This window comes from Mirounga leonina, unplaced genomic scaffold (assembly GCF_011800145.1).
Source record: "Mirounga leonina isolate KUSES-001 unplaced genomic scaffold, KU_Mleo_1.0 Mir_174, whole genome shotgun sequence".
NCBI classification, from domain to species: domain Eukaryota; kingdom Metazoa; phylum Chordata; class Mammalia; order Carnivora; family Phocidae; genus Mirounga; species Mirounga leonina.
Genome location: NW_023270451.1, coordinates 79,385,497 through 79,409,431, shown reverse-complemented (window position 1 = coordinate 79,409,431; position 23,935 = coordinate 79,385,497). Strand labels below are relative to the sequence as shown.

Below are 23,935 nucleotides of genomic sequence, written 5' to 3'. Positions count from 1 at the left end.
AGTCACACACTTTTATGTATTAAGAAACTAAAGCCTACCACGTGACAGAAATGAAACTAGGTAATGATGGGTACAGCGGAGACAGACACTAACTACACTCACAGCAAGAGAGACTATGAGAGAAACCAACGATAATCGGTGGTCATACAAGGAAGTGCGGCATCGCAACCTGGGTACCAATAAGAAGCAGAGGTATTGGGCGCCTGGGTGGCTCAGTCGTTAAGCGTCTGCCTTCGGCCCAGGTCATGATCCCAGGGTCCTGGGATCGAGCCCCACATCGGGCTCCCTGCTCTGCGGGAAGCCTGCTCCTCCCTCTCCCACTCCCCCTGCTTGTGTTCCTGCTCTCGCTGTGTCTCTGTCAAAAAAATAAATAAAATCTTTAAAAAAAAAAAAAAAGAAGCAGAGGTATTTGGTGTAATCGGGAGGAGGATTTGGTATAATCTGGAGGTTATGAAATTCTTTTCTAGGCAAGTGATGGCTGAGCCGCTTTCTAGGAGAAGGAAATTTCACTTTGATAGGAAGGAGTGTTGCGTTGAATAAACTTAAAGGAAATCCCGGGAGCAAGACTATCTCTGGCACAGATTTCTATTATACTCCCAGACCCAGTTCTCTAGCTTGAGCTCCGTGCACAGCTTTGAATCTCCGTCCGCACGGGGTGCACGGGCGGGTGCTGACCACCAGGGGGCAGCCCTGCAACGCAGGAGCCGCGGTTCTCCGGGGCTGCACCCCACGACCTGAGGGGAGGGGCGCGATTCCACTCGACGAACCGTCGGCCGCGGCTTACGTTGCAGTTGGGCGTTATTTACCCCGAATCTGGTTTACTGGGAACTCGGCGTTTGCTTTCAGCACCAAGTGTGACAGCAACTTTGCAAACCTCCCTCTCGTACCCCGGAACCCTCGGAGGGCCTGAGAGAGCCGCTTTCGGCCCCGACCCCTGCAGATTGAGGACCCTCGCCTCCTGGGAGGACTAGCCGCGCACCCCGAAGGAGCCCCGCAAGCCGCGTCACCGCCCCAAGTGCAACCCGTCGGGAGGAGCCTCGCGGAGGCGACTCCTGGGCGTAGAGCCCCGCCCTGTGCTCCCTGCCCGCCCCGCCCCAATAGCCCCAGTAGCCCCAATAGCCCCGCGCCCCGCCCCGCCGGCCTCTGGGCCTCCCGCCGCGCTCCGCCCTCCGGACTGCCGCCGAGCCGCGTCTACGGGGCGCCCCAGGCCTCCGCTGCGCCCGCCAGCTCCCTCTCCAGACCGCGCGCCGCGCCGCGCCCTGCCCCACGCGCCCCCTCCAACCAGGCACCGGCCCACCCCAACTGCGCCCGGCCCAACCCCCCGCCCAGCCCCTGGACCGCCCGCTGCGCCACTGCAAAAATCCACACGCCCCGAGCCAGTGCTGAACATCCGACTACTGACCGTGAGTTTGCCCATCCGAGAGCACTGCGGTTGGGGCGGGGACCGAGCACCTGGGCACGCTGGCGCGCCCCGAGGTGCCAGAAGCATGCCCAAGAACGTGCCCTCAGTCGGCGTGGTTCTCTTATTAGGTCCAGGGTTTCGTTTCGTTTAGCCAGTCTGGTGCTACTTGGTGTTTGTCTCCAAACACGTTTCTTTGCCTCTTTGGACTTGTGAGTCAGGAATTTGATGGGTGTGTGCACGGATGTGTGCGTGTCTACGCGCGTGGGCACCTACTTCTAGGGAGTGGAAGTCAGAGTTCGGAGGAACTGTTACTCATCTCCTGGGTTTTTTGGTCTGTCTTCCCGTTCAACTATAGAGGTCCAGATTAGTAAAAGACTTCTTTCAAAGGTAGTTACCATGATCTTGACCTCAGGCGTCCTGACCTCTTTCGCTGCTTTTTCCCACTGCTACACCAGAAAGCTGAGATCACCCACATGCCCCATGATGCTCCATGTGGGTGTTGGTTCTCTTTTATGAATTCACTTTCCAGGGAGCATTGCTGAGAAACAAGTGGTTAGATGGGAAGAGAAGTTAGGGGGTGGAAAGGAGCTGGCCTTGTACAGGAAATACCGGGCAGGCTCAGGGATGCCAAGCCTGCTAGAGAGGTTTGTGGAGAATGTAGCAGGAAAAAAGTCTGGAAAACGGCAGAGAGCCCAGACCCTGGAGGCACTCAGCTTTTACCTTATGGGGAGTGGATGCAACTGAAGGGTTTTTATTACGAAGAGAAGTGGGTGGGATGGCTTGAGGAAGATTGTGGGTGAGAATCCATCCTGGGACTAAAGCCAGATCCGTTTAGTGTAGATGTGACTACAGACTGAGGGCACTGATGTTTGAGAGACCCCAGCGACAGACGATGAACAAAGTGAGGTAGGTGGCTGGCTGTGTATGGAAACAGGAGAGAGGAAGAAAGGAGGCAAAGGTAGAGGTGAGCTTTGGTGTCTTAGCTTCTTCCCCAAAGTAAAGCCTGCTCCAAGAACTTGAGGCAGGTAGTGTGTTTGGGAAGTGAGCCCAGAATGCCCGGTTGAGGACTTGGGGAGGGAGAGACCAGGAAGAAGGGAGAGACCAGGAAGAAGGGAAAGGCAGTGAAGGGCACATGGCTGAGCTGTCTACCACCGTAGGCAGCTGGAGCTCAGCTCCTCCTGTGAGGAACTCCAGAACGCACGTGAGGTCCGCCACCGTGGCATGTGTCCCTGACGCTCCCCACTTCCCCGGGTGTTGGCTCTCTGCCACTTCAGGGCTGCCCCTGTGCACCTGCCCAAGTGAGCGGGCATCCGAGCGTTCCGGAAATTCCTCCATGGCGGCTGCTGAAGTCAGAGGTGGGCTGAGGGGAGTGGACAGGGGACCCAGGGCATGGCCCTTGTCACTTGGGGAAGCTAGAAAGGTCAGCATAGGGGCAGACCCTCGTGTTTCCTCAGAGCTCACTGTGTACTCACAACAGGGTGTTTTCTATGCATTCTCTTAATCTTCAAAAACAGTCCTCCAAGGGGTGTATTATTCTCTTTTTATAAATGGGGAAACTGAGGCTTAAGTCCTTTATCCAAGAGGAGCTGCTTTAAGGGAATAATGAGCTCAATTTTAGGCACACTGAATTGTAAAAGACCTCTGGAAACCACAGATTGCTACCCATAGGTTAGGGCAGGTGTATCAACTCATTCTGTCAAAACTATCCCCAAAAATGCAGTTTCTGAAGGGCCGCCTGACCTTTTCGGCGACAGAGATGCAGTCCAATACTAAGCCAACTCCTGCACACCGGCTCTCACCTTGTGCCAGGCCCTGCAGGACCCAGCCCCTCCCTCGGCCGCTCAGGTCCTGCTCCGACCCAACTGGTACTCTCCAGCCTCCCTGCCCGGTGCTTCTTTGGGCCGGGTGTGCTCTTCCCCTGCAGCACTTCAGAGCTCAGTTGCAACGTCAGTTCCAGCTTCACGGTCACGTCCGTATCTAGGCCTTTCCTGTCATGCAACCTAAATTCTCCAGTTGCTTGATAACACATCGCTAGTTTACTTTCATAACAGTTATTAACTGCTGCATTTCATTTATTTGTCTCTCTACCTATTATTGTCCTTTCCCTTCTGAAACATCAGACTCATGAAAATGGGGCCCTTGTCTGCTGTGTTCCTTGCTGCACCCCCGGTGGTTGGCACACAGTGGGGAACCCAGTAAATGGTTTTTGTTCGCATGCATTTAGTTGGTGTGTTTTCACTCGGTCCTTCATCAGTTCTGACCAAGCTGAGTCTTTGATTTTCTCTGCAGCAGCTAGTTGAACCATGGCGACAACTCCCGCCCGTGCTTTCGAAGCCCTCATGCATGGAGTGACCAGCTGGAATGTCCCCAAAGGCCCCATCCCATGTGAACTGCTTCTTACTGGAGAGGCCTCCTTCCCAGTGATGGTGAATGACAAGGGCCAGGTCCTCATTGCTGCCTCCTCCTATGGCCGAGGCCGCCTGGTGGTGGTGTCCCATGAGGGCTACCTGCTGAATGCTGGCTTGGCTCCATTTCTTCGTAACGCGGTGGGTTGGCTCTGTCCCTCACCTGGGGCTCCCACTGGAGTGCACCCATCCCTGACGTCACTAGTAAGTATCCTGCAGGGCTGTGGGGTTCAGGCACAAGTTCAGCCAGAAGTGGGGGCCCCCGTGGGGGTTTACTGCATCGATGCCTACAATGATATGATGACTGCAGAGCTGATCCAGTTTGTGAAATGTGGAGGCGGCTTGCTCATCGGGGGCCAAGCCTGGCATTGGGCCAGTCAGCATGGTCCTGACAACATGCTGTCCAGGTTCCCCGGGAACCAGGTGACAAGTGTGGCTGGAGTGTACTTCACCGACATCTATGGGGACACAGGCCGGTTCAAGGTCTCTAAGAAGATACCCAAGATCCCGCTCCACGTCAGGTGAGTGGTATTTCCCAACAGGGAGTCCGACACGTGTCAACAGTAGATCGAGCTCCCTCTTCGATGAGCTTCCCTTTTTTTTTTTTTAAAGATTTCATTTATTTGAGAGAGCGAGCGAGCACGAGCCAGGGAGAGGGGCAAAGGGAGAGGGAGAAGTAGGCTCCCCACAGAGCAGGGAGCCCGACGTGGGCTTGATCCTAGGACCCCGAGATCATGACCAGAGCCGAAGGCAGATGCTTAACCAACTGAGCGACCCAGTCGCCCCCCCCCCTTTTTTTTAAGTAGGTTCCATACCTAGCGTGGAGCCCAACACAGGGCTTAAACTCACAACCCTGAGATCAAGACCTGAACTGAGATCAAGAGTCAGACACTCAGGGGCACCTGGGTGGCTCAGTCAGTTGAGTGTCCAGCTCTTGGTTTCAGCTCAGGCTGTAATCTCAGGGTTGTGGGCTCAAGCCCGGTGTCGGAATCTGCGCTCAGCGTGGAGCCTGCTTGGTTCTCTCAATCATATGCTCAACTAACTGAGCCACCCAGGCGCCCCTGAGCTTCCATTTCAATACACGTGATTCTCCACTCTATTTTGGAACTACCACAAACCAAAGACAGGATAATTAAAATGCACCAAGACCCAAAGGGGGCTGGGTTCTGACTGCTACTCTATCCTGTGGCCAAATAGAAAAGCTTATCTTATTCACTTCTCTGTCTCCCGTGTCTAGTGCCTGGGTTGGTGAGAGTGTGTATGGGTGTCTCTCAAACAGATGAAAGAACATTGATTTATTCGTGTGAGCACTACCGTGTGCCAGGCCCCATTCAGCAGTCCAAGCCCAGCTACCTGCTCTATTACATTCCAGTGCAGAATTAAGCAACTGAGGGAACCTATAAATAGAAACTCTAGCAGGCGTTGATAAGAATTAACAGGAAAGGAAAGCAAGATAAGTGGACAGAGTAACAGGGAAGGGAGTGGAGGGTATTTAGGGTCATCAGGGAAGGCTTATCAGTCAGGACTAACTGGTGTTTCGACAGAGAGACTTAATACGAGGAACTGACTAAGCAGGTGATGCAAGAGCTGAAAACCTGTATGAGAGACCACACGGTAACTGAGGGCTTAGCAACAGCTCAACCGACAGAGGGAGGTGGTAATGTCCCTGGAGCCCAGGGGTGAGTCACAGGGTGGACACTGGTGCCATGCTAGGACTGTCTAGCAGGAGATGGGACCCCAGATGGAAGGCCTGTCTGTGGGACCTGGGGTCTCAGAGGAGACACAGTGATTGTCAGAAACACAGCCTGAAGAGCGAGACAGAGACCCCGGCTCCTTCTCTCAGCCTGCCTGCCTTCCGGCTTCTACCCATAGGATGGGACACAATGTCTGTTTCCCTCACCATGATATTAGCAGTCATTAATCATCATTGCCTAGCCCTAGATCTGTTAATTCATTAGTGGTTATAAAATGGTAGGTTTAAAAGTTTTAGCAGTTCTTTCATTTAGCATTTGGAATACTCCTATAAAAATGAACCTCCCTTCCTCCACTATTTGCTTGCCCTGTGGTTCAGTCTGTGTAGGGAAGGCAGGATAAATGCGGGATTCTCCCTCTCCTCCCCTTTTTAACCAGTTTTCGAAGCACTGGTTCGAGGGGATACCTAGAATCTTCCAGAGGTCTCCATTGTGAACTCATGGATTGAAATACTCACATAATAAACGTGTTTCATGTATTATCTTTATCAGTGCTACTGATGAAGTAGCTTTGTTGGTCATCTGATGTTTGGCCATCGTGAGCCTATTCACAAAACGTCTCCTGACCTCCTGAAATTTTTGACCCAACCTTAGTGGACTTCCTTGTTTCGGTCTCACGTTACACGTTCCTGCCGCAGACCCAAGATCAGCCATTTCTCCAAGGAGCCTGCCCTTCTTAGAGTGTTAAATGGTGTTTAGGAGCCAGAGTCTGTTGAGGGGCTCACTGCTCCTGGGTTGATCATTGTTTCCAGGCCTTTTGAGTGGGCAGAGCTAAGAAGTAAGTATTTTTAAAGATAAACACATCAAGAGTTCGTACTGAGGCTTCAAATTCAACTTCTGGGCTACAGGGTTTTATTTCATTTCAGCAACCGTGCATCTGTCTCCTTTTTTCCCATGACGAAAAAGCCTAGCGCTGAAAGAAAGCAACTTAATGACTCATTGGCTTTATGCCACAACACACACATAACAGTTGCAAAATAACAGTACTACCGCAGAGTTAAAGATTATGTCCAGTTCCTTCCATCCTTATGATATATTTTATGAGGTACACAAAGTCAAATTACCATCCTTTAACGACACTTAGACTAGCCCTTCTCTTTGTGGTTACACCACTGAGTGGATACACATGTAGATTCGTTTGGATATTTTACTTTTGCTTTGGGGAGTTGCTTTTGTGAATTAATAATTATTTTATAATTATGTAACATAGCTATGTGTATCTAAAGTAAAATCTTAAGAAGCCAGTATTGGGCGCCTGGGTGGCTCAGTTGGTTAAGCGACTGCCTTCAGCTCAGGTCATGATCCCAGGGTCCTGGGATCGAGTCCCACATCAGGCTCCCTGCTCTGCGGGAAGCCTGCTTCTCCCTCTCCCTCTCCCCCTGCTTGGGTTCCCTCTCTCGCTGTGTCTCTCTCTGTCAAATAAATAAATAAAATCTTTAAAAAAAAAAAAAAAGAAGCCAGTATTCTATCCCCTGTTCCCTTTATATAATTTTCTTCTCTCCCTTTAAAAAAAAAAATATCTTTACTCCACTGTTGGTTTATATATGAACGCATACATACACACTTGAAAAAGATAATAGTATACTACACATACTTTCTCCACCTTGCTTTTTTACTTAACATTACTTTCTGGGGGCGCCTGGGTGGCTCAGTCAGTTGAGCATCTGCCTTCGGCTCAGGTCATGATCCCGGGTTCCTCGGATGGAGCCCTGTGTCAGGCTCCCTGCTCAGCAGGGAGTCTGCTTCTCCCTCTCCTTCTTCCCCTTCCCCCAGCTCGTGCTCTCTCTCTCGCTCTCGCTCTCGCTCTCACTCTCTCACTCTGCTCTCTCCCCCTCTCAAATAAATAAATAAAATCTTTAAAAAAAACACATAATTTTCTGGATATGGCTCCATAATAGCCTATAGATATGCACTACATATTTTATTACACTGAAATGTATAGATGCAATGTAGTTTATCCAGTTAATTTTTAATGACAGACATTCGAGTTTTTAATATTTAAATTTTTTTCCAGTATTCTTACTATTACATCTATACTACAATAAATGCCTATGTGCATATGTCTTCATATTTTTGCCATATCACTGGAAATGGAATTGGTGAGTCAAAGGAGAACTGCAAATGTAATTTCTGCTAAACATTACCAAATTCCCCAGAACTGGGTTCCCCATGAACCCAACTCAAAGACTGACACAGTGTACAGGAAGTTTACTAGGAGGGATTCTCCAAATCAGTACCTATGGGGGAAGGGAAGATGGAAGGGTTGGACAGCAGAAATTGGGCCATGAGGCAGATATTTAGTAGCAAATATTTTTAATGGTATTTTCACTATTAAGTAAAACACTGGGAAAACTCTAAGTGTCTAATAAATGGAACACTGCTTAAATTATTATGGTATATCTTATTCTTCAGGTCCTTAAAGACTTACTACTTAAAGGAATGAGAAAATACTCATAATACAATAGACAGAATTAAGATATAAAGCTACATTCAAATGATGCCAAATTTGTTAAAACATGTACATATATAAGTAGAAAAAACACTAGAAGGAAATAAAGTATTAATAGTGTATCTCTAGGGATAGGTGATTATTCTTTTCATCTTTAAACATTTCTGTAATCTCCAAATTTTCTGTAATTATAACCTGAAAAAACTTTTTTATATTACTTTTCTGCCTTTTTTTAATAAAATCTTAAACAATAGAAAAAAATGTCCTCAAATTACACCCTGATGTCTTTCTTTAACCTCACATCTTCTATTGTTTTATTAATTTGGCAACAAAATGGATAAAGAAGCAAATTTCCTTAACATATCAATTTTCCTTCCCTCTTTCTAGTACCTGTCCATTCTTTCATTCATCTAAAATGTATTTTGGGGCTTCTGACTGGCTCCAACTCTTGATTCCAACTCAGGTCATGATCTCAGTCATGAGATCAAGCCCCACAACAGACTCTTGCTGGATGTGGAGCCTGCTTAAGATTCTCTCTCCCCCCTCCCCCGGCCCCTCCCGCCATGCACGCACACTCTCTCTCTCTCTCAAAATAAATAAAAATTAAATAGATGATAGATAGATAGATAGGTAGGTAGGTAGATAGATAGATAGATAGATAGATAGATAGATAGATAAAATGTATTAAGTGCCTGTTAAGTTCCAGACACTATTTTGGGCACTGGGCTTACAGTGGTGTTTAACTATAGTTAATATAGTTTATTATAGTAGTGTTTAGTCTATACTTGAATGACCAACAGAATTGCTGGGAATGTTCAGGTAATGTATGAAAATAACTCTTCCACGTTATCAGCATTCCTTATTTGTAAAACTTTCACTGAAATAACAATATGACATTGAAGTATCTGAGTATGTTTAGTTTCTCATTATGTCCCCAACAAAATCTTGACCTTCTGTAACCTTTCTGTAACTTCCATCACATCCATCATTTTTGCTAGTTGTGATTGTGTACTGCTATTCTGTATTTGTTTAAAACCATTTTTCTATTTTTTAGAAATAATCTTTTTAATGAGAGTTTTTACTTACAGTAGATGTGCCATATTTTGTTTAACTGTGTCCTTTTGTTGAGTACTTAGGCATTTTCTAGGTTGGGTATTTCAGGAGGAGCTGTAGCTGATACATCAACCACACACATCTTAAAGTATTTTAGAAATCCCCCCAAATTCAAAGACCATAAGTGTAACATTAGGTTTCTTGTCTTATAAAATTTCAAGAGATTTGCAAATCCAGTTATTCAAAAAAATAACATTGGCAGTTTGATGGCAAAGTTGTTTTTAAACCCTGGTTTTCAAATTTCTCTTCCTACTCTGGATCTTCCCTCAGCTCTTGAAAAGCCCATTCATTCTCCTTACTCAGCTTCAGCTCAAACCCCCTCCTCAGACGAGTCCTCTCTGATGACCCTGTTGAATCTAGGACTGACCTGCCAGTGTCACTGTTCCCCATTTATGGCCCAAACATCAGTGATCACAATCTGTACATCATATCCCACCTGTGCACTTGCTAGTGCCCGCCCAGCTAGCCAGAACATAAAGCTGCATGAATGCCTTGATCTTGCCTGTCCTGTTTGCTGCCTATTCTCAGTGCCCGCTGTGTGAAACACGGAAGGGAGCAAGAGATATTTGCACACCATATAAACTAATGAATACATAAGTGAGTACGCATCCAAAACCATAAAAAAGAAAGGGTGGTCTAGTAGACCAGTGTTAACCCCACAGTTAACTTCACGTTAAGGAATGTTCCGCCAGGGGAGCTTAGCCAAAAACTGAACGGAAGCTGGCGGACCAGGTCAGCTCTAAAGTCTAAGAAGGCCCTATTACTTTAAGCCCAGGCCCTCAGCTCAGATTCCTTCCTCCATCACCTGGCATCCCCTTAGGGGTTTTTAGGGAAGTTTTCTGCCAGCAAATGGTCAAATGCTACTGGAGTGACCCAGCAGGTTTGCTAACTTCAAATTCCTGCTGGAGACATGAAATACTCTGTCTGCCAAGGGGAGGGGCATTCTCTAAAAACCAACAGAAGATACCCTCCGTGTCCTGTCCCCAAGGGCAAGAACTGACTGCACACCTATGCTTAAAAAGCTGAGGAGGACACGGCACTTGCTTTAATATGCAAAGTCAGATCCAAAGGTACGCACTGCTTTTATACCAAGACACAGAAGAGTATAGTGAAAACAGTATTCCTCGAACAACAGCTCAATACGTTTACACGTGGTGTAACCTATAAAGTCTAGAATATATTAGGAACTGCTCACATAAAAGTAAACATACACTAGCAGCTTATGCATCTCTTGAAGATTTCATGTTCAGTCATGTGATCCTCACCACAATCCTGAAGAGTTTCCAGGTAAAGATTGTGTGAAATGAGGCTAGATCCTGGAGTTGCCCTCTCCACCAATCTGACCACATGAATGAAAAATGCTAAGTAATGAGCTGAACGTGGGGGTTTCGAGGCTGACAGGTGACTGATGTGTGGCAGGTATGTGGCATCGCCTGACCCCGCCCCCACCCCAGATGCAAGAAAGAAGCGGAAACCACAAATCCAAGAACTAGCATTAATGCCTTCTCATGTTCTCGAAGACTGAACACATTGGGTGAGATTAAACACAAGTACAAAAGCAGCAAAGCTGCTTCAGGATTTGGTGGAGGCAGAAAAGGATGCTGGAGCTGCTGTCTTCCCTGCACGGCGGTGGGTGGAACCCCTCGGGCGTGTTCCCCCCCTGTGGGTGGAGTAGGCCTAGCCTCAGCGCCCCAGACAGTGGAGGGACTAGCCCCCAGCAAGGACAGCAGTAGGCTCAGGTGACCCTTGCCCTTCTGTTCGTGCTACAAACCTCTGGCGACAAGAAAGTGGAAAGCAGAAATATATCAACTTCCATATTATCTGGGAAGATGGGTAGATGTGGGGTGTGTGTACAAACAAACGGGTCCTGGGTAAGTTAGAAAGCATAGAAGGAGAGAACTATTGCAGAACATGGAAAAGATCTGCCGACGCTAATCAGGAAGAAATCCATTTAATAACTCTGTAAAAACACTAGCAAGTTTAAAAGGGAAGTATAAGAGAGACAGAAATTTAGTATGGAAAGACAACAGAATTAGTCATGCCTGGAAGAAACACATGACCCAGTGAACAGAAGCAGATTCCTTGAGAATGGTTCAAGCCATGAAAGTTCTATTTAGACCTTTCTAAAAATATATGTTAAATAAAACAAGCAACAGAGGGCGCCTGGGTGGCTCAGTCGGTTAAGCGACTGCCTTCGGCTCAGGTCATGATCCTGGAGTCCCGGGATCGAGTCCCGCATCGGGCTCCCTGCTCGGTGGGGAGTCTGCTTCTCCCTCTGACCCTCCTCCCTCTCATGCTCTCTGTCTCTCATTCTCTCTCTCTCAAATAAATAAATAAAATCTTTAAAAAAAAAAAAAAAAACAAGCAACAGAGTAAGATGAAAAGGAGGATTTCAGAGCAAAGAAAACAAATTAAGAACCAAACACCTCAGGAAAAATAAGCCAGTTAGGCACCACGAGGAATAGGATAGGCGAGGCCAGGCAGGGTATGATGAAGGGGACAGTGGCTCACTTCGCACTGAGCCTTCTTGTCTTTGCTGTCATGACTGGGAGGACTCTTTAAGCTGCATTCAGAAAGGCCTTTCCCTGTATCTCCTGCCTGCTCAGGTGTGATGAGGGAGCAGAAGGCAAGCTGAGGACAAAGCACAAGCTGACTCCCCACTCCCAGGTGGCATCTGTGTGACATTCCTCAGGCCCTCCTGCCTGCCCTAAAACTAAGGAAAGGGAAAAACAAATGGTTAACTAATAGAGATCTCAGTCCAACAGGACTGAGTCCCCCTCAGTTTACAAATGTCTTAGTGATTTATAAGAAAAAAAGCATTCTAATCAATAGCCTAACTTCCAGAAGGAAACTCCCAGCTGTCTTAATGTTAATCCTTTACTAGAAGGATTTTTTTTTTTACTTTACTTTTTTTTTTTACCTTTACTAGAACCTTGACAATGGCAAGGCCTCCAGTATCTCGTAGGTCCTCTTGAGCTTATGACATTTCTTTTGAAAACCTCCTTTTTCTCTTACCTCCCCCAACTCCAAGTATATAATCAATTGCTTCTCACAGCTCCAGTGCAGCTCTTTCTACCCACGGGTCCTTTCCCCGTGCCTTAATAAAACCACCTTTTTGCACCAAAGACGTCTCAAGAATTCTTCCTTGGTCATGGGCTTTGAAGCCTGACATCTCTCCTACATCAGTCTGGTGTCTTTCCTGCACCCCAGCACCTCTCAACTTCCCTTCTTCCTCAGTGCCTCCTGCACTGTCAGCTCTGAAGAGACACGTGTTTCCTTTTTCACAGATGCTGTACTGTTTGCACCTTCATACCTATCTATCTATTTATCTATCTATTTTAAAGATTTATTTATTTATGTGAGAGAGAGGAAGGGGGGGGCAGAGGGAAAGAATCCCAAGCAGCCCAGTGTGGGACTCTCCTGATCCCAGGACCTTGAGATCATGACCTGAGCTGAAACCAAGAGCCAGACACACAACTGACTGAGCCACCCATGCACCCCAACCTCACATCTATCTAAAGCCTCCTTTGCACAACCTATATGTGTTGCTTGCCATATACCCACTTGTGGGCTTAACCCAAAGACTCAATAACTGAAGGAGAGTTTCCGCTGTGTGGACAACTTTGGCTTTAGAGGCAAACCACAAGTGGGCTTAATCCAAAGACTCAGAGTTTCTGCTGTGTGGACAACTTTGGCTTTAGAGGCAAACCACCCTGGATTGGCTTCCCGTTCCCACCAGTTATTAGCTGAGAACCATGGAGCAAGCTGCCTAACTTTTCTAAGCCTCATTTGTAAAGCAAGAATAATATATCTCAGGTTTATCATAACTATTAAGAGAGATAATCCATGTGTAAATGCCTAGCGTATATTACGCCTCATTAAGTAGTAGCTACTTTAATTATTTGTCAGACTTCAATGTTGTAAATAGATAGTATACAAGATTTTAAATATTGGTAAAAAGATGTCTGAGATCATTAATATTGCCCTTAAAAGATTGTCAGTCTGTTGAGAATTACTTGGCGTCCCATCTACTATGATCTACTATGCTTGCCCTTCCTTACTTCCTTCATTTTTCTTTTGAGAAACATCCCATCTTTTTACAAAAAATATTTCTAAAGGAATTCAAGCTTACTGTGAAAACATACAGACAACAGAGAAATATATAGAGGAGAATGGCAGGTTGTCTTCCATCCCACACCGCCATCCCTATTCTCATGCCTCTGGACTCCGAGAAGCTTGATACAGATCATCTAATTTGCTCTTCTGTGCATGTGTGTGAGCTGAAAATTGGTGTTTTATTTAACGTATCCTGTTTGAGAAAGTCTGCTTTTTCTGTATATTTATGCCACAAATTAGTGGAATATGGCATTCTAGGCTCTCTGTTGTCCTCAGAGTCTGGGAGAATATTGCCCCATTGTCCTCTGGTTCTAATCAAGTGTGTTTTCATTCTGCTCGAATCATCTCTATCCTCTTTTTTTTTTTTTTAAATGTAACTGATCCACTGGATGCTGAGAGAGCCATAACCATCCCAAACTCGATTATGAGTTCATCAAATTTTAATTTGCTTTGTAGCAGTTTTTGCTTTCAGTGCTTTGTTCTTAGGGCCCTAAAAACCGATGAAAATTATATCTTTGGTGAAGTGTAATAACTTTTACCCATGAAAAATATTCATCTTTGTGTATTTTAATTCTTTCCTCTTTGAATTCAGTTGCATCTCATATTAATACTGGCACTTCTGGTTTCTTTGTGCTGTGTTTTTCAGATACAGCTTTGTTGATATATAGATTTCCGCACTTTCAGTCCTTCTGTGTATCAGCTTCAAGTCTGTCTTTTACAAGCAGCTTATACCAAGATGTTCTTAGCTCAATCCAAGAGCCTCTGTCTTTTGATATGGAAATTTAACCCATTCATATATAGTGATAGCTTCAGTGTATTTCTTGCTCTTGTCTTCTTTCTTACTTTGTTTTTATGCTTTCTTTGTTTCTTTCTGCATTCTTTCTTAAGTTTTCTCAATTCCTTAAATTCCCCAACACATTTGTAGATTATACATTTTATCTCTAGTTTTCCAGCAGTTACCTTAACATTTTAAATTTAATTTTTAACTTTTAATTACCCGAGAAATTACATTCGTACATTCTCCTGATTTGAAAAAAAAAAATACCAATGAGGCTAAAGCTCTTTTGACCATCTCTTTCAATACCAACCCTGTCTCTCTATTCCACAATCCAAAAGTTTATTGTGGCTTAACCCTAACTTTTTTGACATTTACATTGACATATATTAACTTTGTTTTATTTTTGTCTTACATAAACTGCAACACCAAGTTCTGCTATTAGAATTTTTTTTGCTCAGCAGAATGTTCTGGACACCTGTCCACGTTAATTCGCATGCATCTATCTGTTGTTTTTAACTGACAAACAGCAAGCCATGGTATGATTGATGCCAATTTTTTATTTGCTCCTCCTTTATGCTGAAGAGAAATTAAGGAGAAACTGTACAAGAGGTACTTTTTTCAATAATGTTCTGCTACTTGAATAAACTATTTTTTAACAACATTTGATTTTTATTATGAGAAATAAAGTTTTATAAAGCTAATTAAAATTGTGAAGACACTGAAGACATTTTGAGAAATATTCTTTAGATTCTGCTTCTCTGTCTGGTTTTATGTTTTCTACTCGTTCTTGGTTTTGTTTTTGATGGTTCATTGCACAAAATTTGGCTTTTTAGGGCACAGTATCTTGGAATCTGATTTTGAAATTTTTTCCATTAAGCATTTTCCAATATTATCTAATAATTATTTTAATTACCATATGGTATGCCATCTATAGTTAACTGTAACTTTTTTAACTAATCTGCCATTGTTTGACATTTAGAGTATCTACAAATTGGTAAAAAAAATCTTGATGGGCACCTGGGTGACTCAGTCGGTTAAGCATCTGCCTTTGGCTCAGGTCATGATCCCAGGGCCCTGGGATCAAGTCCTGCATCGGGCTGCCTGCTCTGCAGGGAGTCTGCTTCTCCCTCTCCTTCTGCTGCTCCCCCTGCTTGTGCTCTCTCCCCCTCTCTCTCTCTCTCTCATAAATAAGTAAAATCTTTTAAAAAAATCTTGAAATACAAACTTTTTCTGAATTTATTACACTTACACCATTTCTTAATAAAAGTGGTAAATCTCATCAGATTTAAGTGAGAATTTTGAGTGTGTGTTTGCATGTATCTTTAAGTGCAGTATTAAACAATTTACTTATGTTTCTAGCTCAGAGCTAGCAATTTGATGTTTTCACAGCTTTTTTTTTTTTTTGGCAAAAAATTAGCTCTGAGAAATGTAGAAGTAGGACTACTTTCTCTAGGAATGGACTGTTTTTTCCTAACTTGTTTATATGTGTAATTACTTTTTTTTTCTTTTTTTTTTTAAGATTTTATTTATTTATTTGACAGAGCTAGATACAGCGGGAGAGAGAGCACAAGCAGGGGGAGCAGGAGAGGGAGAAGGAGACTCCCCGCTGAGCAGGGAGCCTGATACGGGGCTCGATCCCAGGACCCTGGGATCGTGACCTGAGCTGAAGGGAGACGCCCAACGATTGAGCCACCCAGGCGCCCCCCATCTTTTCTTTAGATGTATTAATAATCCGGTCAGTCTCCTGTTGATCTGGTTGCTGTGGACATTATGCCTTCTCCTGGAGGTGACTTTACCTACCCTTATTCTCTGGTTCACCCTTCAATCATCCAAAGATATTTATGAGCACTTCAGTGTGCAAGAAATGGTATATACTGTGGAGGGACATTTTAGTGAAAGGGACACATCACTATCATGTAAACTGATGAAAAAATTAAGTTATTTTGGTTAGTGATAATGCTGTGAAAACTTTTGATTGGAGAATCAGGATTGAGTGTTGGGATGGAGAAGGGTGTTGGGCTGTAGGCAGGGTGGACGGGAAATGTCTCTCCGAGGAGATGCAGTCTGAACTGAGCCCTGCATGCTAAGAAGGAGCCGGTCTGTTGATTTTTTTTTTTTAAAGATTTTATTTATTTGACAGAGAGAGACACAGCGAGAGAGGGAACACAAGCAGGGGGAGCGGGAGAGGGAGAAGCAGGCTTCCCGCCGAGCAGGGAGCCCGATGTGGGGCTCGATCCCAGCACCCTGGGATCATGACCTGAGCCGAAGGCAGACGCTTAACGACTGAGCCACCCACGCATCCCTATATGTGTAATTACTTAAAAAGACATGAAAGTCAAGCCAGAATATCCACCACTCAGTTGACTAGCATGGGAAGAATTCCTGGAAGGGTTTACTTGGAGAATGTGGGCTTTAAGATGTGCCGCTACCATACTCCTCAGTATCTCATCAAGTCTGTGACCACGTCGGTTATAAGAAGCACCATTATCTTGTGTGTCACGAAGTAAGAGCAAACACTGCCAATTAGACAAGGTTATGCCATCAGTTAGTTGTTAAAAAGTGGAAAACTCTGCCTTAGACTCAAAGAAGTAAATGGCATCACATCCTCCAATCCTAGCCGTTATTAGTGAGAACTAGAGGGCCGTGAACGAGGTCGTCCGTGCACCCCCACACAGACCTCCCCATCCAGTGAGCTTGTTTCAGTGCTTCTTTGACTTGACCGTAGCCCCTCTGTCCCCCTGTCACTTCGCAGGTGTGGGGATGATCTCAGGCAGGATCAGCAGCAGCTCCTGGAAGGGATCTCAGAGCTGGACATCAAGACGGGAGGAGTGCCCTCACAGCTGCTGGTGCACGGGGCCCTCGCCTTCCCTCTGGGGTTAGACGCCTCGCTCGGCTGCTTCCTGGCAGCTGCCCGCTACGGCCGGGGCCGGGTGGTCCTGGCTGCCCATGAGGCCATCCTCTGTGCACCCAAACTGGGGCCCTTTTTGCTCAATGCTGTGCGCTGGCTGGCCAGAGGCCAGATGGGCAAATTGGGGGTGAACACACATCTAAAAAACCTGTGTGCCCTCCTGTCAGAGCGTGGCCTGGAGTGCAGTCTGCAGCCCCATCTGACGCATGACTTGCGTGTCTACTGCTGTGTGGCTTACAGTGACCAGGAGGCTAAGCAGCTGCAGGAGTTTGTGGCCGAGGGTGGGGGCTTGCTGATCGGGGGCCAGGCCTGGTGGTGGGCCTCCCAGAACCCAGGCCGCTCTGCTTTGGCTGGTTTCCCCGGTAACGTTATCCTCAACGGCTTAGGCCTCAGCATCCTAGCTCAGACCCTCGACGCAGGCTGTTTCCCTGTCCCTACCCCCGAGATGCGGAGCTACCACTTCCGCAAGGCGCTGTCCGATTTCCAGGCTGCACTGAGCCGTGGGGCTGGGAACTTGGAAAAGCACTGGCTGGCAAAGCTGGGAGCCGATGGCGCAGCCTTCCTGCAGATCCCTGCAGAGGGGGTCCCGGCTTACATATCCTTGCACCGACTCCTGAGTAAGACGCTGCGTCTGTCAGGCCTCCCAGCTGTGAGCCGGGAGCACCCTGTGCCTGGTGACTCCTTTGAGGCTACACTGCTCTGCCTGGCCACGGGGCTGGCACACTCTGGGACTGACTGCTCCCAGCTGGGGCAGGAGCTTGGAACCTGGACCTGCAGCTCAGGACACCCCATCACGGTGGAGATCGATGGGAGCAACCCAGGTACAGAGTGAGGGGTGTGGCCAGAGCATCAGAACCCGGGGGAAGGTGGGGTTCCCGGGCTCACAGGACACTGCGGGTACTGAAGCTCAGGTGGGCCAGCTTCATTGTCTGTCGTGTCCTTTTGGGAAGACGGGGTTGGGGTTCTGCTGAGGGTTTTGGAGGGATGCATGCCGGAAGCATGGATGCGTTGAGGGAGGCGGGGCAGGGGCTGTGCCTCCAGGAGGGGCTGTGGGGCTCCAGGTGCGGCAGAGGCAGGTGAGTGAAGAACTCAGCCTTTCCTATGGCTTTTGTCAGGCCACTGTGATGCCTGGGTGAGCACCGGGCTCTACCTCCCAGGTGGACAGAGTGCAGAAGTCTTACTGTCTGAAGCCGCGGCCTCTGCCGGCCTGAAGGTAAGGCCAGAACCCCCACTGCCGACACCCCAAACCACAGAGCCACCTCCTTTTCCTCAGCTCTCAGCAGTGCTACCAGGAAGCCAGGAAGGGACTATTCTGCCCATTTCACAGATTTCACAGATGAAGCAGCTCAATTTCAGGGAGCCTAAGGGAGGGACTGAATGCCAGAGCTAAATTCAGGTACTTGAACCTAAGCCCCTGGATTTCCACGTGGGGTGATTTTACCCCTTCCTCCCACGGGGATATGAGGGGGGCCAGGAGCACCTGTCACATCCTCAGGACTTCACCCGCTTGGCCAATAGCACACAGCCTTTCTGCGTTGTACATCATTACCTGGACACCTGAAGGGTGTGCTTCATCTGACCACAAAAATAGGCCCTAGAGGCAGAATTAAAATTGTCCTGCCTTAGCTCTGAGGGTCACTTGCTGTTACAGGGTGTCTTCTGTGTCAGCCTCCTTTCTGGAGCTCGCTTACATGAAACCTAAGAAAAGCAACCCCAGGACTCCGGACAAAACAGCCCTCAACCCACCTGACCAGGAAGGGGAGCCCTCGACAACGGGGGAAGTGAGAATCAGTCCTCCCCACTCAGGCCAGATCCCGCCGCCTCTAGATGGGTGGTCTCCTGTCTGTGTACAAAGGGTCACCAGTATCCCCTCTGGCTCATCCTGGCTTTGGAATCACCACACTGGTGTAGGTCCTGCCACAAGAGCCCGGACTCCACCTGGTACAGAAGCTCTGCGGGGCCCTAGTCAGTATCAGCCTCAGGATTATCCCGCCTGGTCTGTCTGGTGACAATCCATTGTAAAGCTGTTTAAATCCCTGGAAGAATGGTTCCCACATACCTTTCAGTCCCAATGACTTTTGGGATACTAAAATGTCATAGGTTTCCATGCATAGCTCATCGAAGGAGGAAGCTGGTGTTTTTCTAGTACCTGCCATTCACCCATCACACACACAGCACCCCCCCCACACACACACACCATAGGGACCTAGTTCCTCCTACATATGGTGGAATCACCTCCCCAGGTACAGATTGGCTGCCACACTGATAACTTGGCCAAGGCCAGCAAGCTGTCTCGAGCCCCTGTGGTGACTCATCAGTGCTGTATGGACAGGACCATACTACCCATCTCCTGCCTCTGGGGTGGCCTTCTCTATGTCATCGTGCCAAAGGGCAGCAAACTGGGCCCCATATCTGTCACCATCAAGAGGGCTGTGCCTGCCCCGTATTACAAGCTGGGTGAGTGGACTGAATGCTGAGGGAAGAGGGGGTGCTGGGGATGCCACCATAGTTATGGGCCAGTTGCTAAGGAAGGGTAGGGTAGGGAATGGCGGACAGAAGGGGGGAAGAACTGTTCAAGATGTAAGCAGAGGTGGGAGCTATGGAATACCATGTCCATTGAGACTTCCGGCAGAACCAAGAGGCCAGTCCTTCACTTCATAGCATGTAGACCCACATGTTAATAGTTCATTATTTTGGTGTCCTCCTCCTGGAGTTCAAGGTAAGTTGGGGAAGTGGGTGACAGGCCCACAATATTTATTCCCAGGTAAGACATCTCTGGAGGACTGGAAGAACTGTATCCAGGAGAGCCCGGCTACCTGGGGAGAGCTGGCAACAGACAATATCATCTTGACGGTGCCGACTGCAAACCTGCGAGCCCTGGAGGACCCCGAGCCGGTGCTCTGCCTCTGGGATGAGATGATGCATGCGATAGCCCAGCTGGCAGCCCGGCCTTTCCCTTTCTGCTGTCCCGAGAGGATTGTTGCTGATGTGCAGATCTCAGCTGGTGCGTGCTCCTAGTCGGTGGATGCCATTTTTTCATTCTTTTGTCTTTTTTAATGCCCCATATGTGAAAGGCATAATCTCACCAGTAAAGGAAAAAAGACATAACAGACGCAGACCTTGATGGGGGTGCAGAGATGTTCCCATATGAAAAGGTGAATCATTTACATCTACGAGGTGAGATTTCACAGGATGGTAAAACAATCTCAGGAAAAAAATGCTACTAGGAGTTCACAGCAATGAGCCATCTCTTCATTGTTTCAAGGAGAAACAGCAATGTTCCTTCAAACAGAAGTCAGAGTTGGCAATGGAAGGAGAGTAAGGAAAGAAGTTTATGTTAAGTATTGACTGGTTTACATGAAAGAAAAATAAGGAAACGTGGTTCTGACATAGAGAACATTCCTTTGGACCTCAGTTTTCTTCTCTTTAAAAAAGGAGAAGATTATCTCTGCTAAAGAGCATAAATGTATACAACGGTGGCTTACATGGCAGAACTGACATACCTGTAGCCTCAGGGATCTCAAATCCAGACACAGGACATAGTGTCACAGACTCACATGATAGGAAACTCACACAAAATGAAGCACTGAACCATAGTAAGAATGGCTATGTAAAGTATATTCATCTTGTTCAGGGCCAGAGCGGGGAGGAGGGCATAACCCTGGCATGAAAGGCTGGGAAGGGGGCTGGAGACTGTTCCATTTCTGACCAAGCAGAGCAAGCCATCTACTTTCTAATCAGCATGGAGATTCTGGCATTACTGGGGGCAGCCAGGATGGTGAGGAAAAGTTACCCAGCGGAGAGGCATGAAGGGAAATGGTTTGGGTGCCCCCCACCTCCGCCATGCCTCATCTCTTCCTTCTGCATTCCCAGGCTGGATGCACTCAGGATACCCCATCATGTGCCACCTGGAGTCGGTGGAAGAGCTCATCAATGAGGCAGGCATGAGGAGCACGGGTCTGTGGGGACCCATCCATGAGCTGGGTCACAACCAGCAGCAACAAGAGTGGGAGTTCCCACCACACACCACTGAGGCTACCTGCAACCTCTGGTCTGTCTATGTGCATGAAACGGTCCTGGGCATCCCCAGGGCTAAGGCCCACCCTGCTCTGAGCCCTCCAGAACGAAAGCAGAGAATCATAACGCACCTGGGAAAGGGAGCGCCCCTGCATGACTGGAATGTGTGGACAGCTCTGGAAACATACCTACAGGTACAGAGCAGAAAGGCAGGGAGGTGAGGGCGAGCAGACCCCTCCATCATGTAGCATCCTTGGACCCCCTTCGTACCCCCTCCAGCCTGGGCATGGAGGACCTGACTGCATAGTGGGACTTCTCTAAGACTGAGGAAATAACACCTGCCCCAGGCCCCTTGTATTTTGTGATGTTAAGTAAGAGGAAATGAAAAGTACTCTGGAAACCAAGTAGAGAAACTACAGCTTACTGTTCTACTGGTCATGAGCAGAAGTTCTGAGTTAGTCATTCCTGAGGTTGGAGCCCAGCACTTCCACTCACTGGTTTTGACTATGGTCTCCTAATAAGTGCTCCAGAAGTGGGTGTTGTTTTGTTGTGCTTTGTTTCTCTTCACCTTAGTTTTGTGGATCAAGTGAGTGTTGCATCCCTTCGTCCCTTCGTCCCTTCGTGATAACAGTGGTGTGTCTCCAGGACAACTGCATTACAAGAGGCTTTTTAGGAGATAACTGTTGTCAAGGTTCTCTGACTCCAGTCATCCCACTTGAACCTGAAATGTTCTTAGAATGAATAACCAACCAACCCAATGGGAGAATACCAAAGTCCTGAAGCAGGTGGGCTTCCTGTGAAATATGCACAAAGCCCTGTCGTCTCCCCCAAACTGCTCTGAACATTAACATTTCCGAACTGTCAAAGCTGATCCCCAGATGTCATCTGTCCTTAGGTTTTACACCCCAGAGTCAGAATTCTCCTCCACAAAAGGGCGAGTTGTCTGGGACACCCCAGGATCCCTGCTCATTCTAGACCTCTATTATCTTAGCTGACAAGGGCCTCCTGGCTGTGGCTTTCAGGTGGGCTGCCCCTCTGTGAACATGAGTCACTCTCTTTTTGAGCCCCTTGTGATATGCCTGCTTCTTCCTGTTTTGCCCCAAGGGAGTGCTCCACAGAGCAAAATAGTAGCCTTGAAAATAGTTACAGATCTGAAATGGCTGTATAAAAACAGGGATTTTATTATGTCTGCAAAGTGTTGGAAGTTCCCAGCCTTTAGGGTCCCAAAGGCCAAACATGTGAGATATAAGGGTTTCCCATCTCAGTCAGGCTCAGACCCGTCTGATGCCTAGGAAAACATTTAGTATCTGGGAATATAATTTTTTTAAATTAGAGATAATTATAATAACTCATTTGTTGAATATTTATGCCTTTTCAGGTATTAGCTTCCCTGTGAAGTCCCCTACTAAATAGAAGGGTTATAGGTTTTGTGGCCAAGAGGTGGAGTGAGCCAACGGGATTATATTTATATGCAAGGGTAGGGTAGGGACACAGAGGCAAATCATGGGAGGGAAGCTCATGAATGATCAAGGGGAAGGAATCACTATAACTGAAATACACTTTGAACGTGCAAGTTGCAGGTACTTCCACAAACTGGTTCCTCATCCTGTCCCTTCTCTCTCTTCTCAGCTCCAGGAGGCCTTTGGGTGGGAGCCATTCACCCAGCTCTTTGCTGAGTACCAAACGCTTTCTGGCATCCCCAAAGACAAGGATGGCAAGATGAATCTGTGGGCGAAGAAGTTCTCTGAAAAGGTGCAGAAGAATCTGGCTCCATTCTTTGAGGCCTGGGGCTGGCCTGTCCAGAAGGAAGTGGCGAACAGCCTGGCCTGTTTGCCTGAGTGGCAGGAAAACCCCATGCGGGTGTACATGCATCCTCAGAAGTAAACGATGGCAGCAAGGTGGTGGGGGAGAGGCAGTTAAGTCATAAGACAAAATGATACCAACGTTCTCAGGAAAATGCCTTTGTTACTGTTCCCCTGTTTATACTGTTGCTCTCACTGACTTGTTTCACCATCCTAATCCTCCAGCAGAGGATCTTACATATGCCCATTAAGGTCCTGCAGGCTCTCGGCTCCTACTTTTGACCAACAGTTCTTTTTTTTTTTTAAGATTTTATTTATTTAAGAGACAGAGAGCACAAGAGAGCGAGCATGAGCAGGGGGAAGGGCAGAGGGAGAGAGAGAGAAGCAGACTCCCCGCTGAGCAGGGAGTCAGATCATAACCTGAGCCAAAGGTAGATGCTTAACCGACTGAGCCACCCAGGTGCCCCTTGATCAACAGTTCTAAAGACTATGGGTTACCATAATAATCTGATATCACTCCCTCACCCCTGCTAGCCCTGAACATGGCTGATAATTTCTTATGCTTTGGGAAGTTTTCTAATAGCAAGAGAGACAGGCTGGTATAGAGAGCCCTGAACTTGATTTGGTACTATGGAAAATCTCTTAAAAAGTCTCTGTCTATGTTTCTGTATTCTCATCCATGACATGGGGATAAAAGTCTGGTGTTTGATAATGGTAAACATGTTCGTCCACTGCAATATGCGTACACATGCAAGGGTATTCTTTAGCTTTTGCCAGGGCCCATGGTGGTCTGTCTGGACAACCTGAAAACTGAATCCCACTTCAGAGTTGGCCACCTTGAGGTGGGCATGCAGTCTCTGTGTAAGAGTGTTTAATGCATTATCAGTGTTGTTCCAGACATGATATCACTGATGGTTACTGAGATCCTAGCCTGTCTTATGTCCCTTCTCCCACCTCTGGAAGGATTCTTGGGTATGACCTAACCCAAAGAACTGTGTAAACTCAAAAGAGACAGTATAAAGAATACCTGGGTGGCTCAGTCAGTTAAGTGTCTAGCTCTTGATTTCAGCTCAGGTTGTGATCTCAGGGTCGTGAGATCAAGCCCTGCGTTGGGCTCCACGCTCAGCAGGGAGTCTGCTTCTCCCTCTCCCTCTGCTCCTCCCCCTGCTCACTCGCCCTTTCTCTCCCTCTAAA

At 47.2% G+C, this 23,935-nt stretch overlaps 1 protein-coding gene across 2 annotated transcripts; it reads left to right on the top strand.

The window, feature by feature from the left end:
* The first annotated feature begins 1,281 nt into the window (after positions 1-1,281).
* On the top strand, positions 1,282-23,038 carry LOC118021200 (TRPM8 channel-associated factor 2-like). Of its 2 annotated transcripts, XM_035021301.1 has the most exons (8): positions 1,282-1,403; positions 3,692-4,328; positions 16,767-17,743; positions 18,038-18,135; positions 19,166-19,379; positions 19,687-19,926; positions 20,796-21,133; positions 22,569-23,038. In XM_035021301.1, exons 2-8 carry the CDS (start codon positions 3,706-3,708, stop codon positions 22,821-22,823), a joined length of 2,745 nt encoding a protein of 914 aa, XP_034877192.1. In that variant the 5' UTR covers positions 1,282-1,403; positions 3,692-3,705; the 3' UTR covers positions 22,824-23,038. The 2 variants fall into 2 exon arrangements, with proteins under 2 accessions (XP_034877192.1, XP_034877193.1); XM_035021302.1 differs by lacking the exons at positions 1,282-1,403; positions 3,692-4,328 and adding an exon at positions 9,470-10,654.
* Positions 23,039-23,935: the final 897 nt, after the last annotated feature.

What these genes read in the sequence shown, in the direction of transcription:
- LOC118021200 (XM_035021301.1), top strand. Translation starts at nt 3,706, where the DNA reads ATGGCGACAACTCCCGCCCGTGCTTTCGAAGCCCTCATGCATGGAGTG. An exon ending in CGGCCTCTGCCGGCCTGAAG is followed by an intron (nt 18,136 to 19,165) that starts GTAAGGCCAGAA and finishes TCACCTCCCCAG; the next exon opens with GTACAGATTGGCTGCCACAC. An exon ending in CTCTGGAAACATACCTACAG is followed by an intron (nt 21,134 to 22,568) that starts GTACAGAGCAGA and finishes CTCTCTTCTCAG; the next exon opens with CTCCAGGAGGCCTTTGGGTG.